Genomic DNA, 16,937 nt, shown 5'->3' with positions numbered 1-16,937 from the left:
CATGACCAGAATGTCAGACTAGTAAAAAAATGCAGTGTCCACCTCTGCCTCAGTGTCCCAACACTTAATGCTACTGCTCTTGTAGCCATCAGCAGAGACAGAGGTCCCACCGTGTAACAGTGCTGCTTCTACTGCTCCAGCAGTACTCAGCTCATTATGGACGTAAGTTTGATCAGTGCAGTGCTTCCTGGCAGTGAAGCATTAATGTTTTTACAGGTAGAGTCAAGTCAGGATGTCCCAGCAGTAAAGCTTCCTAAATAATGGATGGATGGAGCTAATCATATGCAGGTAGAAATGCTTTCTGGAAACATTCATCCACCTCGATTCCTTATTTCACAGTCTTAAGTGACATGACTTGATGTGTAAGAGCAGCTTCTTATCAAGCTCAAGTAATTTTGTTAATCTCTGTGTTTCCTCTTAATATTCATACATTAGAGCTTATAATAGAGTTATAAGCTGTCTGTGTCTCTGCTGTGCCCAAGAATGCTAATTCAACACAGATGGTATGGAATAGAAATCTAATATCCCTCTGAACAATATGGGGTTTGGTCCCACGGGTTTTTACTGGGAGGTTTTCTCTCCAGTCAATGGAAGCTCTGTTCCCCATTTGCCAGCTGTCCACTTCTGCTCAGCTACTCCTTGGCATTAAATGCTGTAGTGATAAACAGATCTCACAGGGAGCTGACGCTGTTCCACTCTTGTGTGTGTTATGGCCACCCTGTAAGTTCAAATACGAAGCTCCAGTGACTTAAACCAAGGGACTGAGAGCCAGCAGCTGGCTAACTCAAATGAGACATGGAATTTCTCTGTGACCTTGAGTATCTTAATAACTGTGTTCCTCCCTTTTTCCAGCTGGAGAATGAACATCTGATTTAAAACTTCTTTTACAGGGAAGCACACTGCTGCTGTAGCACCACTGTGTTTTATTTAGCGCTGAAACACAGCATGTAAAGTTGCAGGAGCTTCAAAACTGTGCTGTTCTGGGGTCATACTAGATTTCCCCTGAGCTGAAGGAAGGTGGCTGTGCGTGGTGGAAGCACCACCATGGAAATTTTCAGTGGCAGTTTTACTGGAGCTGCAGAATTCCCCTGGGATGTCCTTCAGTATTTGAGCAGCTGGATAACAGTCAGTTTTGATACGTGAGCTGCTCACTGCTTTCACCTGATCACTTGTGTACTGTTGTGCCTCTGACGTTTCAGACAATTGTCTCTCTTCTGTTTGTTTTGGTTTTAAATATTCAAGCCCCAGATGCATTGCAGCGCAGTGCTTTGGTCTGATGGAGGGGGCAGCAGGTGGAAGGTGTTCAGCAGTAAATGGATGAAAGGATGTTCCCAAGCAGTTGTCTTGGGTAAGATAGCTGTGCAAGGTCTGATCTGCACAAACACGTACTTGAAGTTGTCCATTATTTAACCTACAAATTTAACAGCTGGTGATTGCAGTCAGCAATATCTCTGCCTGTTGCCTGGCAGTTCTGCCAGCACTGTCTCCTTACAGACTGTTCATACTGTATGTGGCCTTGTTTTGCAGTAGAACCACCACCAAACTTGAATTACCAAGTGTCATTTCCATGCCAGGTGCTGTGCTCGACTCACTCACAGAGATGACGTTCTGGACAGAATACAGAATTTGTTCTTGAGTGGGCACGAATCAGTGTTGCTTCTTTTCTCAGGCTCTTGATCCAGGCTGGGTTTAATTTGAACGTCCAGGACAACGATGGCTGGACTCCACTGCACGCTGCTGCACACTGGGGGGTGAAGGAAGCCTGCTCCATCTTGGCTGAGGCGTTGTGTGACATGGATGTCAGGAACAAGCTGGTCAGTGAGCACAACAGGCAGCGTATTTCATTGCAAGATGCGTTTCGACTTCGTTGCCATATGCCATAATTGCTTATCGGTTTGATCCAGCAGTGTGACAGGTTACATGGTGAGCAGTTCTGCATGTGTACTAGAGCACTGAAAAGCAACAGGAAATAAGGACTCTTGGCAAGAGAAAGGAAGAAAAGATTTTAGGTATTATTGGAAAACATCAGTGATGAAACAAGGACCAAGATAGGGGCTAATGTGTGTATTCCTCTTTCAGTATGACCCTAATACATTGAACAACAAGAGAAAAACAATCTTGGAGTGCAAAATCACATGCTAAGCTATAAAGCATTGCAAATTCATGAGCCCTTGAGTCACTGGCAGCATGAAATCTTTCCTACTCTTCTGTGCTGGTCATAAAAAAGGAAATAAAATTCACAATGCTTGTGAGAAACGAGTGAAGAAAAATAGGGCATTTGTGAGGGGGGGGATGAGAAGGGAAGGAAAGCACCCCCGCTTCATGCTAAGACTAGAAGTTTGCTTAAAGAGCCCGTGGGTATTCAGGAGGTGAAGTCTGCTTGTCCACGGATGCTCTTTGTGTTCCCCTCCTTGTCTGCACTGGAAACTGATGTGAAAGAGATCTCTGTAGGAGGAGGCACCACTTCAGCATGGTGAGCTCCGTGGCATTCAAAATATGGGGAATTGTTTTTGTTTTTAATGCCATCAGAAGCTTTTCCAAAGTGTTCAGAAGGCGTGTGGGTTTTCTATTTTGATAGACATGAAAAGAAACAGACACAATTGTATTTGCTGCAGTCAGTTGCCAGATATTTCCTGTCAAAGATTATTACCTTGCTAAGTCGGATGGCCGGGACGATCTGGAGTTATTTGGTCATCAGCTATCAAGTCTCATCGTGGTGTAAATGTAACTTCATTTCCTGTTTTATGCCCCAAAGTAATTTTTTGGGTTTCTTTTATTTGTGAATGTTCGTGGATGTGGAAATAGCCCCCAGATTTTTTGGCCTGCTGATGGTGGGCAGCCCTTCAGGAGGTCCAGGTACACAATAATGCAGTAGAACAAGTTGCTTGCAGTCCTTCTCAGTCCAAGAGCGTGCTTTTCACAACACGGATCCTCACATGCTTTAGTCTTGCCTTAGATCTGAGCCACAGCAATTGAGAGCTGTGCTTCCCTGATGGAAGTTGCTCTGGTGAAGGATTGTGTCACCAAACCACGACTGCCGTCCCTTGGCTTTCTCTGCTGCACAGCGTAACAGAACGTTGCTCAGAAACAAGGCAGAGTGGCTGTAGTGCACATTCAGTTTAATTCTTCACTGATAAATAGTGGGTTTTTGAGTGTTAATGGCATGCTGGATTGAAGAGCCTCTTGTCCTCTTTTTCATCAGGGCCAGACTCCATTCGACGTGGCCGATGAGGGGCTGGTTGAGCATTTAGAAATGCTGCAGAAGAAACAGACAGTGGTGAGTTCTTGGCAGATCGTTTTCCACATATCCAGTTACCTTCTGTGCACAGATGTTCTCTGAAGCACATGGCATTAGCAGAAGCATGAAGTGGAGGTGCAACTATTTTTTATGTCAGTCACTCAAGGATCTCTAAATACACCAATATTTTCAGCAGATAGGAATGTAGAGAACTGGATGGCTGACTGTATCAAGATCTGCTGAGGTGCACAATTCTGTGAGCTGCCAAAGAATTGTAGTTCATCTTTGGAGTTGCTCCTTTCGTTGCTTTTGTTTGCTGGCAAAATCTGTAATGTCAAATTGCTCTTTAGTTAATGAGCAATTTACCCAAGTCCACGTCGTGTTTGTATCTAAGGGATGACACTGTCACTGTTGAGAAAGATTTCTGATTTCAAAACCATGTTAAACTGCTGCTTCATGATGCAGTGGAGATATTGGATGGGTTCATTAGCAGAAAGTTGTCATTAAAATGTATCTTGATCAAAGTAAAGGCAGTCATCGGGCCAGAAAGTAGGTTTGGGGTTACATATTTTCCTATTTCATCTGGTTTGTACAATTATATTGTTTGGGTGCTTCCAAAAAAAACAGCCCAACATCTTTTCAAATAGAAAATAATGATAAATATCAGAAAATATGATTTAAAATGTTGGATTCAGAAGCAGACATAATGAGAGCATTGCTGGTAAAACCCAGTGGAGTATTTTGAGGAACTGACGAGGTGGGTGGTAGAACTCGAGCTCTGATCATAGCACAGCTGCTGTCACCCTTAAATAGCATCCTTAGCATTCACAGAAAGTTTTTAAAAATTAATCGGCTTCTCCCTAAATGAGGTGTTGATAAATACTACCAGCACTTTATTGTGGGTTCCCTCCTATGCAGATGCACCAGGATAGTGCAGATAAATGTATTCTTCAGAAGAAGAGCAACAGAAACAGCCACAAGACCTCTTTGGATGTGTGCTAACCCATTTTTAGGCTTGCTTTGCAGAGATAGTAACCCCCCCTGCTTCTCCAGATTGGTAGCACTAGATAAAGGCCATCTCCATTTGTTAAATGAATGCAGCTGGCTTTGGCAGAACTGGAAAGAAGGGAAGAATCCTCCTCCTACATTCTGAATTTCCAGAGTTCTTCCTTCTTGTGCCATTGTCAGCTCCTTCTATCGAAAAGGAAGAGCAGCCCAGCTAGACGTGGTACAAAGGAGACAGGCTTCAAAGTGAGCCGGCCCACCTTTGTGGGAGATCCACCCTCCCTGTGCTGGGCACACTTGGATGCTTTCCTCTGACTATAAGTGCATAATGGGGACACAGGCAGCAAATTCTGAACTGAATCCAGCCTGATTTCAGGGGTGTCCAGCTGCGTGTGGATGGACCTCCAGCACCGTGTGTGGGTGGGCAGCTGCAGAGCTTTGAGTCTCAGCACAGACTGCTGCAGACTCCTGCTGAGCCTTATTGCCTTGCAGCTGCAGGCTGAGGACGGGCTGTGTGTCTGCAGCTACGTGCTGATGGAGCCCTAGACCAGGACATGCAGCGCTCTTGCAGATGTGCACCTGCTGAAGGAGCGTGCTAGGCAAATTCAGTGTTTTGCATCTAACAAGGCTGACGATGGTCCTTGCACCGTGGATGTTAATGGTGTGCTGGGATGCCATGCTAAGATGTCTGTTTTCTCTTTCTGCAATCTGCTTGGACTTTCGGACAGCTGCGAAGTGAGAAGGAGACGAGGAATAAGCTGATTGAAGCTGACATGAATGGCAAACCTCAAAGTGGAGTCTTCATGAAGTACGTTTCTTTCCTCTTCTCTGAAAACAAGCTGCACGGTGTAATAGGGCAGCATCTGTAAACTGTCAGTTGCTTTTAAAAGGTCTGTTGCTGTTTGTGCTTATTTCTTGATTCCTTTCAAATTCAGCCTCTTCTAAATGTCATATTAAATGGTTCTTGCTGTACCCATTGAATGCCAGCACAAGGAGTTGGGCTGCAGTTTGGTCCCCAGCTTCCCTTCCTGATCATCATTTTGACCTTTGGGCTGAGAACTGCTTTGCAGCTGCAGAGCCATACAGCCTTGCTGGTGGATTGTTTTCGTAGGAAAAGAGAGGAGACCACATTTCTTCACTCTGAGAAATGCCCACAAAGTTAGGAAATGAGAGACTGGCATTGGAATCTGTGGGAAACGGGCAGTGCTGGAAGGGCTGGGATGCAGAGCATACAGACTGATTTTTGTCACTTTGCATCTTCTGTGTATAGCAAATGATGTCTGTGTGTTCCTGAGAAGTAGAGCTCAGAAATAACTCACTTGGTAATCCTTAAAATTCCTGGTTCTTACAGCAAAGAGAAAATTCTCTATGAGGAAGACAGGCTGAAGACCACAGATATGGAGGAAGAGAACAAAGACTCGAGCAGTTCTAGCTCTGAAGAAGAGGAAGAAGCTGAAGAAGACGAAGTTTCAGAATCAGATGCTGAAAAGGAATCAGGTAAGATACAGCGCAGTTTGAGGCTCAGTAGTTAGCCAGGCAGTGATAGGAATTGAATTTGAGAACTGCACTTTTTTTTACTTAGTTGTTAAAGGCATCCTGCAATCTCACTTCAGTTATATATACAGAGAAGAATATAGCCAGCGTACTAAAAAAAGCCAACTTTCAGATCAGCATATTTTTCCAGAAACACACCATGCATGGTATTTTAGTTTCTACTTCCATCTCACTTGGACTTAAGAGAGCACACGGCATGCTCTCAAACTGCAGGATTTTTTTTCCTCGTGGGCCATTTTCGGGATGAGCACTTGAGGTGCTGCAAGATGGTAGAAGACAGCTGAACGAGATTTGTGTTCACTGCACATACCTCATTTGCTCGTGCTGTTTGGATGCTTACACCTATTATTTGTTTTTTCAAAACAATGACTATGAGAGGCACTCATTGCTGGGAGAGGAAAATATTGCATTGTTGATGTAGGGAGGACATTTCCCAGGCGTGTAGAATGAGGCTGTGTTTGGTGAGTGGTCTGACCTAGAGGCAGGCCTTCATTTTGAGAAGATTTTCTTACCATGGAATGAAGCTCTAAAGGTTTGCAGTGAGTAGAAAACCTCCTTGAAGTAATGCTTGTTTAGGTTTGGCATCATCTTTGCGGTCTAAGACATGCCTAGGGCACGGCAACTCTGAACTTGAGTGCCTATAAGGAAGGGCCTTGAAAGATGTGATACTGAAACGTTTGTGTTTTCTTAAAAACTGTAGAAAGGAAGGAAGAGTCCTTTGCCAACGACTCCAGCCATGAATCCAGGCCCAGCATCACTGAGCAAATACCACCACCAGAGTCCAACTCCTTCACTGCATCTGCCAGAAGGGTGAGTTTGGAATCAGTGGGGACTGGAACAGTGCTTGAAAGCAGTAGGGTTAGCTGGGAAATGGGCATTCTGCATACTGTTGTGCTTTCCTGAATTGCCTCTGAGAGTCAGCTTCAATTTTGGCAAAGATGCTGCATTAGAAGCAGCAATAGAAGTCTAGCACAGAGGAGGATATTTGTATGATACAATGCCTCTTCTAGATTCTTATTTTCTGAAACAAATCCTGGTGTTCACAAGGAAACCTGACTTGCCACAGTTGTTGTGTGCTGCTGTCAGTTCTGAGACAGCTGATGCTGATCTCTTACCAGCAGCTCTTTCACCAAAGGGTTATGCTGAGGTATCAGCACTGAATTTGGCATCCTAGCCTGAAGCGTGTCACTTGCCAAACCCTGTTTATTCAGTGACACAACATTACAGCCCAGTAAGCAGAGAAGATAAAGTTTGCCTCTGACTAGATAGCCAGGCTATGAAGGCTTTGCGAAGGTGAACCAGTTAGTGAAATCTTATCTGAATTCTCCAGCTCATGCATCACTCAGCCAGATGGCACTGGGAGGCTCCATGTTTTGCCTAGGATGTGTATTTTAGCTCCTGGTTTCTTTTTGCACCAGAATATGGAGGGCAGCAGGCACTGTTGCAAAGATGAAGTACCAGTTCTATGCCAGAGGGAAAACGATTCCTGCCAAGTCCCACTTGCGAGGCCCACTGAAGCATTTCTCAGAACTAAAATCCCCTTGCAGTGCTCTCACCTTCTTGTTCCTTGTCCCCTCTGCAGTTCAGTTGGCTCGGCAGGTCAGACGAGCAGAAGGATGAGTCGCCCTCCTCGTGGCGGTTGGGTCTGCGGAAGACTGGCAGCCACAACACACTGAGCGAAGTCACTGCCCCCCGTGAGGCACAGAGAGATAAGGCTGCTTCTATCTATCGATCTTCGTCCACCCCTCGGATATCTGCGTTACTGGACAGCAAAGACAAGGTTTGGCTCGTCTTTCACAAAGAGTTAGTGGTGTATCCCAGTTGAGATGTTTACCTTGCTGTTTGAAGACAGTTTCCCTTTAATTTTCACTTATTGCTGGGTTTGTATCTATAATAGAATCACAGAATGGCCTGGGTTGGAAAGGACCTCAAGGATCACGAATCTCCAACCCCCTGCCACACGCAGGACCACCAACCTCCCCATTTAATACCAGCCCAGGCTGCTCAGGGCCCCATCCAACCTGGCCTTGAACTCCTCCAGGGATGGACGGGGATCCACAGCCTCTCTGGGCAGCTGTTCCAGCACCTCACCGCTCTCATAGTGAAGAACTTCCCCCTGACATCCAACCTCAATCTTCCCTCCCTCGATTTAAAACCATTTCCCCTTGTCCTGCTGTTATCAACCCTTTCAAAGAGATGAACAAATGTGGGTGTCTCTGGTTCTTTCTATTGTATACACGCACACATGCATCTTTTTCTACTGACACTGCTGACACAGCTGTCCTTGCAGGACTGGAGTTCTGTGCCCCCTTGACCTGTTTCCTGCTCAGTTTCAGGTGGGCTGCCAATCTGGCACAGCCCATTCTTCACCAGAAAATATCAAATCCGGACAGTAGCACATATCTGCAGTGGAAATTCTCCTTCCTCATCACCTGAGTAGATCCACCAGCTGTATTTGTGAATCTCATTCCATGTATTCACTAGCTGTAACTGCTGCCCATTTTGAAGTAGTTCTAATTAGAAGCTGCTTACATTTGCTAACATGTTGTTCAGGAAACCATGTTTAAGGTGGATATTTTTATGCTGTCACATTTCTTGCCCAAGAAAAAGCCCCAAACAAGTTATCCTTAGACAGGAAAATACTTCTGTGATTGAATCTGGTAGTGAATTTATTTGTGGCTGAATGTGCTGCAGGTATATCAGATTTACAGCTGAATTACTTTTGTTTATCAGGATAAAGAGAACAAGAGCTATCTAGCCACAATAGCCCCCAGAAGACTGAGCAGTGCAAGTGACATAGAGGAGAAAGAAAACAGGTGAGACTGAATGTCTGACTGAAGGCTCAGCTTGAATCCTGCAGGCAGTTCCTGTGGAATGTCTTTTTCCTATATTAAAGCTTCATATCTTTCCTAGCAGTCCTATCTGCACAGGTATTTACAGTAAGTTCTACTGTGTTGCCTTTCATTTAGGTAAGCAGGACAAGTGATTGTTTTCTCCACCCCTGTATCACTATTTATATATATAAATATGTGTACATGTATTGTCTCCATCTGGGAAGCTAGGTAAATGCTTACTTTTTCATTTATCATTTTGTATGCAAGTGTCTGACTTTGCAGCTCTTACATCTGTACTTCTGTCACTTGCTCTGTAGTTACCTTCAGTTCCTTTTATTCATACATCTGTCACTTTTTGAGTCACTGAGTTTGTGAACTCTCTCTCGTGCAGAGCTGTATATGTTGCAGGGGCTGCTTTTGCAGGGTTGTTTGTAGTTGCCTCTGGGCAGAACCAGAGTATAAGTGGGACGAATGCCCAGTATATCAAGGTGTATTTGTAGAGATTAGCCATTCACACCAGTTACTCGTGGTGTGGAGGAGAATTTCAGCTGGCCTCATGTTCAGCCAGTGGTGAGCAGACACACACAGAGCAGTTCTGTGATCTGCAATTACAGAGGTGTCCAGGATGTGACCCCCAGGAGAGCTTCAGCACAGGCTGACATTCTTTGCTGCTCTTTTGCTGGACCCTCCTTGCTGTGTTCTTGCTTAATCTCAGCTGGCGCTGGGATTTGGGCTGGAGCAGACGAATGACTGATAAGCCTGAGTGGTTTTGGCAGTGGCTTGGATTGAGTGGCATCTCCAGCTGAGTGCTGGTAAGTGTCCTTCGCTCTGTAAAGCAGAGAGCAAGGAGGACTGGGCTGCACAAACAGATGGTGCCCAGATGCACTGTGCAGGACAGGCTTTCTTCTGATATTCCTTCATTTCAAAACAGCTGAATATCACCTCTTAGAACCACAGATGTCTGAAAGGGCATTTGGAAAGACACTGCAACTGAAAAATGGTTGTCAACTGTGGGCTCAAGGTCCTGTCCAAAGCTAGAGCAGGATAGGACGTACTGCTGGAGTGTGGTTTAGGAAAAGCAGCCCCAGTTTCAGATAAATAGGTAACTGTGGCTGCTGATAACGTGATCCATAAACTGACAAGTGATTTTAGATATTGCCAAATATTCTGTCTGTTTTATACTGCTAAATATAGCAGAGGGTTTCTCATCCCGTGCGGCTTTTACTTCTATCACTGCACGATAGAGAATTAATAGTTTAGTTACAGATATTTTCCTTGTGCCTGTTCCATCTGTGCCGTGCTGCTCCATACAAGGTGACGCTGTTTAATACGTTACGTTAAATTTATGGCCAATCTAAACCTCAGTTGCAAGTCTTTGGACTAGAAAAGGATATTCATGCAAAATATCACATCCTCTTCCGATCCTTAAGTAATTCAGCTGATGATCACAGAAACTGAGCAGTACAAGTGTTTCAGACAGTTGCCACCTGTAAGCAGCGATGTGTGCAGGTGGGTGTGAGGGAAGGGTCTGTGCTGGGGCTGTACAGGAGCCAGAAGCAGAGTCCGGGAGGTTTCCTAAACAAACTTTGTGCTCTCTCCTGCATTAGAGAATCAGCTGCTAACATCGTGCGGAGCGGCTCCTACACCCGGCAGCCGTGGAGGGATGAATCAAAGGGAAATGAAGCTCCCCATTCTGGTGCACCTCCTACCTACGTATCTACATACTTGAAAAGGTAAGCCCAGTTCTCTGCCTGTGTTGTCAGCATGCCTCCCTCTGCTCGTTGCATCAGGCCTTGAGCAGAAAATACGAATCGAGGCTTGTCAGCGTCCGTCGTGCTGAATGATCTCCTTAGAGACCATCGCTTTTATTGGTTATAAATGGTTGGGCTGAATTAAAATACTTTTCTTCGTACACAAAATGTTTTTGCTCAGTTTTATGTTAATGTTATGGTTCGATAATAAAAGGAAAATTGGTCATAAAAAGAAAATAAAGTAATTACAGTCTGAACTCAGCATTCACAGAGCTGTTAGCAGGTAAGTTGTAGCTTAGTGCTAGTTTTGGTTGATGTTTGTACCTGCTTATGGCATTAATGCTATCAGGAAAATGGCAGTGTTCTTATGGGTGATTTAGGACAGCACGGCCGATGTCTGCAACCTTTTCCTTGTGGCAGTGAGGGCAGAGATTGCACAGTGTATGTGAAATTGTAGAGGCAACTGATTGCTGGTAGCCCTGCAGGATCAGAAAAGTGTCCCGTTTGTAACTTCCACACCTGTCAGTGTCTTTTACCCCTCTGGGAGGGGAGGCTCAGTTTTCCTGGAGCAGCAGGTAGTGGCCTTCTCTGAATGAGGTGAATGAATGGCCTCCTGTGATGGGGCAAATAATTCATTTCTGAGCTTTTGTCCACGTTGAGAAAAGGAAGGTCAGCCCTTTGTGCAAGTACTGCTCCATCGCATCACCTTTATTTTAGCTGCTGCTGGAAACCAGCAAACCAGCATGTGTAAATGTGTTGTGCTGCAATGCCATTTGTGCTTAAGGAGAAGAGCAGAAATGTTTCAGGATTTTAGATTATGTTCCACAAAATTCTAGACTCTGAACTAAATAGCTGTGCTGGAGATGGAGCAGTTGCACTTTTTGGGTTCTAGTACTTCTGGTTGAGGTAAGTCCTGTTCTGGAACAGTCTGTCCAATTGCTGAGAGCACAGAGACCCATTTCCACAAAAGGTGAAACAGCCACTTCAGGCAGCAGACTTTTCCTGATCTGCTGATCCATTCCAGTGACTTCACATCTATCCTGGGACATGATGACAGGTCAGCCTCTGCAGCATGGCTCTCTAAAGGCATCCAACCAGCAGCAGCTGATTGCATCGGAAAACTTTGGCCTCCTGCAGCTGGCATGCCTTGCTGTTCCCTGGTCTGAGACAGCCCACAACATCACTGAAATGACTGTTGAAACTTCACAAGCATTGCCTGTTTGTCTCACCTGATCCAGAATCAGATTTAGTGCCACATTCACACAGTTGCGCTGTATTTCCTTGGTTAGGCTGCACAGAGATCAGCAAAGGCTTTGGCTGGCAGTGATGTTTTGCTAATAAAAAAACATCTTTTCACATAGGCTGAGTTCTGGCCTTCTGTAGGAGGGTGCTGGAATATGAGCAATGACAGATGCTTTGCCAACTCAGGAATGAAGCGCAGGGACACACGCACTTCTTTACAGACATCAGCAGTTCTGTGTGACTTCACAAACAGTAAAACTGGGATCCATTTGCTCTCTGTCCCCTAATGGTTTTCTGTAGAGGAGCACAGAGAAATGAAACATAATCGTACAGATTTCTCCTCCCTTTTACGTCACCTCTGAGATGAGAAGCAGAACATGTTGCCCGTTGTAGGCTCTTTGTCAGCAGAGTGTTGTTAGTATTTGGAAAACAATTCTGGAGGATAAAAGCTCATTTTGAGAGAGAATTAAAGTGAACACGACATACTTGCACGTTGCTGACAGGATGACTGCTTTCCCCTTTACCTTAGTGTTTAACTGATCCCCGAAACGATACCCAGTTATGTTCTGAGTGCTTGGTGTCACCCCCAAACAAAGGGTAAACACCACCAACAGACCACATTTAGGTGTTGAAAATGGTTTTTCTGCTCCACGGGAACAAAAGAGCTTGCAGTAATTTTACAAATGCTCTTCAGCTTCAGTGGAAGCAAATGTTAAACCTCTTTCTCTAATGGTCAGGTCTGTCACTCCTCCTTTCTCTGGGTGCAGCTCTAAGGAGCAGAGCACAGACCCATTTTCTGACAGCCCGTTCTGACCTTTGAACAGCCAGTTCACATCAGCTGAAGTGTTTGGAGGAAAACTAACATTGCAGATTGAATTAATTCAGCATCCTTCCTTTGACATCAGCTGTAAGAGACGCCTCACACCAAAATGAAGTCACTTTTACAGTTACTTTCTTCATTTTAGATACTTGCAGGCAATCCTTACTGTTTTTGCTGGCATAAAAACCATCACAGCAAGTCAGGCCGTGGAGTCCCTGCAGCCCCAGCTCCCATCACCAACCGGTTTTGGAGATCCAATTGCTGAAGCTAAATGGCTTCAGAGCAGCCTCCTCCCCTGCCTTGGCTTTCAGCAATCCTTAATTAAGGAGTGGGGGTCATAGTTAGGTCATCTGTTAGAGACTGAACAGCAGTGTGTCAATGCCTTTATTTCTGTTGTTGGGTTCTTTAGCATAAATTCCTAATCCTCCTTTTTCAGAGGAACGTAACTGTTAATAACTAGATTTTCCAGCTAAACTCTGTATTGCAGTTTTCTGGTCCTGTTCGCATTGAGTCAATGCTTGAGGGTCCTCGAGCTGTGTGATGCCACCCCTGCGAGGTGATGGGGAGGGGAGGTGGCAAGGGGATGTAGGGGCACAGTGCCATCGCCACGCTCTTCTCCTCCGTTCCTTCTTCCCCTCTCAGTTCCCTCACAGCTCTGCTCTCCAGGCACCTGGTGCTCCTTCCATCCTGTTGTCTCCCATTTCCAGCCGCTACCTTTTCCCTTCTGAAGCACTTATCAGGTCTTATTCCATAACCCTCCCCTTTCCTCCCTTCCCAACCAGGTTTCTCCTCAATTTTGCAGCCGCCCTTTGCACCGCAGCCTCTCTGCCTTGTGTTCTCCTCGGATGGTGCCACACCAGCCCTGCTCCCCCAGGACCGCCACCACCATTTTCCAGGCTCCTCCTCTCATTCCTTCCCTTGGCGCATGTTCCACTGCTGTCATCCTCTCAGTACGGCAGGCCCTGATTTCTCCCCCTCATCTCTGCGACGTCACGGCTGCTCTCTCTGCACGCCCACGGCAGCCAGGTTTAGCTCCCTGCTCTCACTCTCCTTTAAGGCTTTTCCTCTGGTGCAGAGAGCCCAGAACGAGAGGCAGTTCCTTCCAAAACGACTTCCTGCTCCCCTGTGCTCAGGGCAGGGGCCGCCTTGCCAGAGGAAGCTTTGTTTGGGGTCCAGTGGAGGTTGCTACCTGGTGACAATAAGTTGCTTGTTCCTTTGCGACCTGGATATGGCAAGCAGCCATCAGCTGAAGAGCCCAAATGCAACGCTCCTCCCCATGGAGGCCTTCCAGGATGCTCCAGTCTCTCTGGCTGTGTAGGGACCAGCTGCTCGGCTGGGCTGGCTGGGTGCCTTGGCGTATAGAAAACTAATTTGCAGATTGAGTGCCTACGTGAATTGGACTGAATCCTTCCTCCGACCTCCTGTCCTTGGCTGTTGTTCTGTCCCTTGCAAGTTTTATTTCAGCCTCGGGCTGCTCTCTCTGACTCTTGCTGTAGTGCTGACTTCCAGTTCCAGCCCATTTACCCTGCCTTTCCCATAAACCTGCAGTTCTTTGTCCTGGCTTTTCCTCTCGGTCAGCTTTTCCTCCTGGTGCATTTTGTGTCAACCACTTTCCTCCATGTGTGCTTGCATGGGAGTCATTAGGATGCAGGAGGTGAGACGAAGCCTTCCCAGCCTTTGATTCATCCTGCAGACAGCCCAGTCTGACCAGTAGCAGCCAGGAATACCAGTTGCTGGGTGTGTCAGGATCCCAGATCATGAATGCGTGCTTGTTTTCTCTGTGCCATCAACAAGCAGCCTGGATATGGGGCTGAGGTGCACGTGATACAGAGATTTTTGCCACGTTTCATCATCTGTTCTTAGAGGTGCACAACTAATCTCACTTCAGGAGATTTTCTTCTGAAAAAGCAGAAGGGTGCATCCTCACATGAAAGCCCTTCAAAGCAGGAGCACTTACAGCTTTTCAGTAGAAACGGTTTTGAGAGTTCTGCATTAAAACGGCAAAATATGCATTTCCTTTGCTCATTCTTGAATACTTTGGGACGATTTTGGTGGTGATTGTTCCAGACACAGAGTTTGTGCCATGTGTGCCCGATTAGAGCCTGAACTGATATCTTTAAGCCACTGAAAGCAGGTCCTTAAACCTGGAAACCCCGGGCATCGCTGGGAGGCAATGCAGCCAGGCCTGCTGCTGTCCCTCGCTCCTTCCCTGCTCCCTGATCCTTGCTCATCATCCCCACCATTCCCCATCCACAGCATCACTCTGCGTGCAGCTTCTGCCACGGCAGGACTTCTCCCTTCCCTGATCTTCCCTGATCCACTGTTATTCTCTCCTTGGAACTCAGCTGCACTTATCTGAAAGGTGTGCTGCCACACCAGCCTGCCTGTGGCTGATCTGCAGCATCTCCGGTGTGCCATAATCTCCTTTGCTAAGGAGTAATACTTTGCTAAGATGTAATACTCACTCCCTTTTCAGCTGCGAGCTCAGCTGTGGGGATGTTCTGTTGAATGTTTACTGTGCTCTGAAGGACCTGATTTTGTGATGTTTTACAGTGCTTCATTTGGTAGAAGTAGTGACCTCAGCAGTCCCTACATTTCAGCCAGTCGCAATACATCTCTAGCTACCTCACCCACTGCCATTGGTTCATCTACCTCACTGAGCACCCCGTGGCAACCTGCCTCTGCCTGCCCCACACCTCTCGGTGCGAACACTTCTGCATCCACCTGCCAGCACACCAGGTAACAGCTGAGATAACGCTGCACAAAGTCAGCACTTGGGTTGGAAGGTCTCAGTTCTGGATTATGGATTGGAAATGTACTTCCATACGGGAACTGCTGATAAGAGATTGCAGTGTGGTTGCAGTGGACAGGTTTTGCACCAGGATGCAGTTAGCAGCTCACGTGTGAGCTCAGCTTCACGCTCCTGCCCTGCTGCAGTGACACAGCGCTGCTCGGGCTGCGCTCCAGCATTCAGCATCCGAGCTCTGGAGTTCATCCCTTCTGCCTGTTCACCAGTTACATTTTTGTAATAATTTTTGCTGCAGACGGGGATGCGGTCATTAACTCTGAATTCTTCCTGCTTGTTCTTCTACACGTTTTTATAAACCGGTTTGAATGTGTGCAGTTCCTCTGCTAACACCAACCCAGAACAGGGAGGATGAACTGCTGGTGCTCCCTCGAAGCGGTGGTCTCGGATAGCAGTTGAGTTGACTTGCTTTGCTTTCCATTATGTCTTCTCTATTTCAGAGCCCCTTTCAGGCAACACACTGATTCTGCCGTAGAGAAAAATACAGAGGGCCTCTCTGCTAGCACCCCCCTAGGTGTAATCACAAACCGTGCTGTACGCGGCTCTGCTAACGGTAATGCGAGTGCCGGTGCTGCCTCAACCACAGGAAAGGACTGCTCTGCTGAGGAAGCCAGGGAGCGCAGAAGGTCAGTGGGCAGTGCTGGGGCTTTTGGTTCCTCCTCTGTGGTCACATCTGGCGTGGCGGTGCTGGTGGGGGTGGCAGAGCTGTTCCTCAGGCGCTGCGTGAAGCCGCAGCCTGCTGGCCCTGCTCTGCCTTCAGTGATCAGTTCAGAACCTGAAGGTTGCATTTAGTTTGGGGATGTGCCTGCTTGTCCTTTCAGTGTGTCTCAGCCTTTTTCTTCAGTAGTCACCTCTGCTACTCATCTCAGTCTGAGACCTCTGTGTACAGGAAAGGCAGCACTCAGGGGTTCTGTAGTGTGAATCCCCTCCTAAAAAGGGCGTTGCACTGAGATACATTCAGACCGAGTGCATCCCTCTGCTGAGCCCACTGGGGATGTCCTTGTATTGCTGTTAGTGGGGGAAAGCAAACGCTGCTGGAGCACGAGCTGTGTGATGCAGGTGGAACAGACTGCGCTCCAGCAGCATCTGCTGCTTTCTGTTGGCTATGAAAGAAGACTCAGCGTGGAGGTTGAAGCCTGCCCTGTGCAGCCAAGGCTGTTCCAGCAGTAGCAGCACTTTGTATCAGTCTGAATGTGTGATGTTATCCTAAGACTGAGGAAGCATAAGCCTGGATCAGTTGATGCTCTTTTCAAAGGAAATCTCCCGTGTGCATTTAAGTACAGAGTATGAAGTGATCCCTGTTTGTTCCTGCAAGCAGGTAAACTTTTCTGGTTGTCCCTGCAGTCAGCCGTGGGACCCTCCAGCACAGAGCGCGTGCTTCTGTGGGCTTCTCCCTGCTTCAGATGCAGCAGATCCAAGAAGGAAGGCTGCTCTGTGCTGCTGGAAAATACTCAGATTTGTAAGGCTGTCCAGGCCCTTTTTTTTCCCACAGCTAACCCAGGTAGTGCTTGGAAGGCACCGCAGGCTGAACCGCGTTCATCAGCTCTGTATGCAGGGAAATAATTGGACGTAGCTACTGCAGCTTGTCGTTTTGGGTCTGTAGGGACACTGAACATTTACTGCCTGGAGTGCCTCTGTGTGCCCCTGGGCTTTTTGCTGGCGGTCAGTTGACTCGGTGTCATTTGCA

At 46.7% G+C, this 16,937-nt stretch overlaps 1 protein-coding gene across 13 annotated transcripts in view; it reads left to right on the top strand.

Moving 5' to 3' along the window:
* PPP1R12B (protein phosphatase 1 regulatory subunit 12B) overlaps positions 1-16,937 on the top strand; it is an 85,923-nt gene that overhangs the window by 21,167 nt on the left and 47,819 nt on the right. For 10 of the 13 annotated variants that reach the window (XR_014879929.1, XR_014879933.1, XR_014879932.1 and 7 more), the window contains exons 5-14: positions 1,670-1,814; positions 3,203-3,277; positions 4,972-5,051; positions 5,595-5,740; positions 6,498-6,607; positions 7,380-7,577; positions 8,531-8,613; positions 10,239-10,364; positions 14,998-15,183; positions 15,691-15,876. Coding sequence is in view for 8 of the 13 variants with exons in the window: in XM_085210425.1 (XP_085066551.1) it covers positions 1,670-1,814; positions 3,203-3,277; positions 4,972-5,051; positions 5,595-5,740; positions 6,498-6,607; positions 7,380-7,577; positions 8,531-8,613; positions 10,239-10,364; positions 14,998-15,183; positions 15,691-15,876 (1,335 nt within the window). In the remaining 5 variants the exon portion in view is untranslated. The remainder of the gene's footprint in view (positions 1-1,669; positions 1,815-3,202; positions 3,278-4,971; positions 5,052-5,594; positions 5,741-6,497; positions 6,608-7,379; positions 7,578-8,530; positions 8,614-10,238; positions 10,365-14,997; positions 15,184-15,690; positions 15,877-16,937) is intronic. The other 3 variants (XM_085210430.1, XM_085210432.1, XM_085210431.1) reach the window with 2 other exon arrangements.

The sequence above is a fragment of the Meleagris gallopavo genome, chromosome 28 (assembly GCF_905368555.1).
Source record: "Meleagris gallopavo chromosome 28, MGAL_WU_HG_1.1, whole genome shotgun sequence".
Taxonomy (NCBI): Eukaryota; Metazoa; Chordata; class Aves; order Galliformes; family Phasianidae; genus Meleagris; species Meleagris gallopavo.
This window is presented reverse-complemented; position numbering and strand designations above follow the sequence as displayed.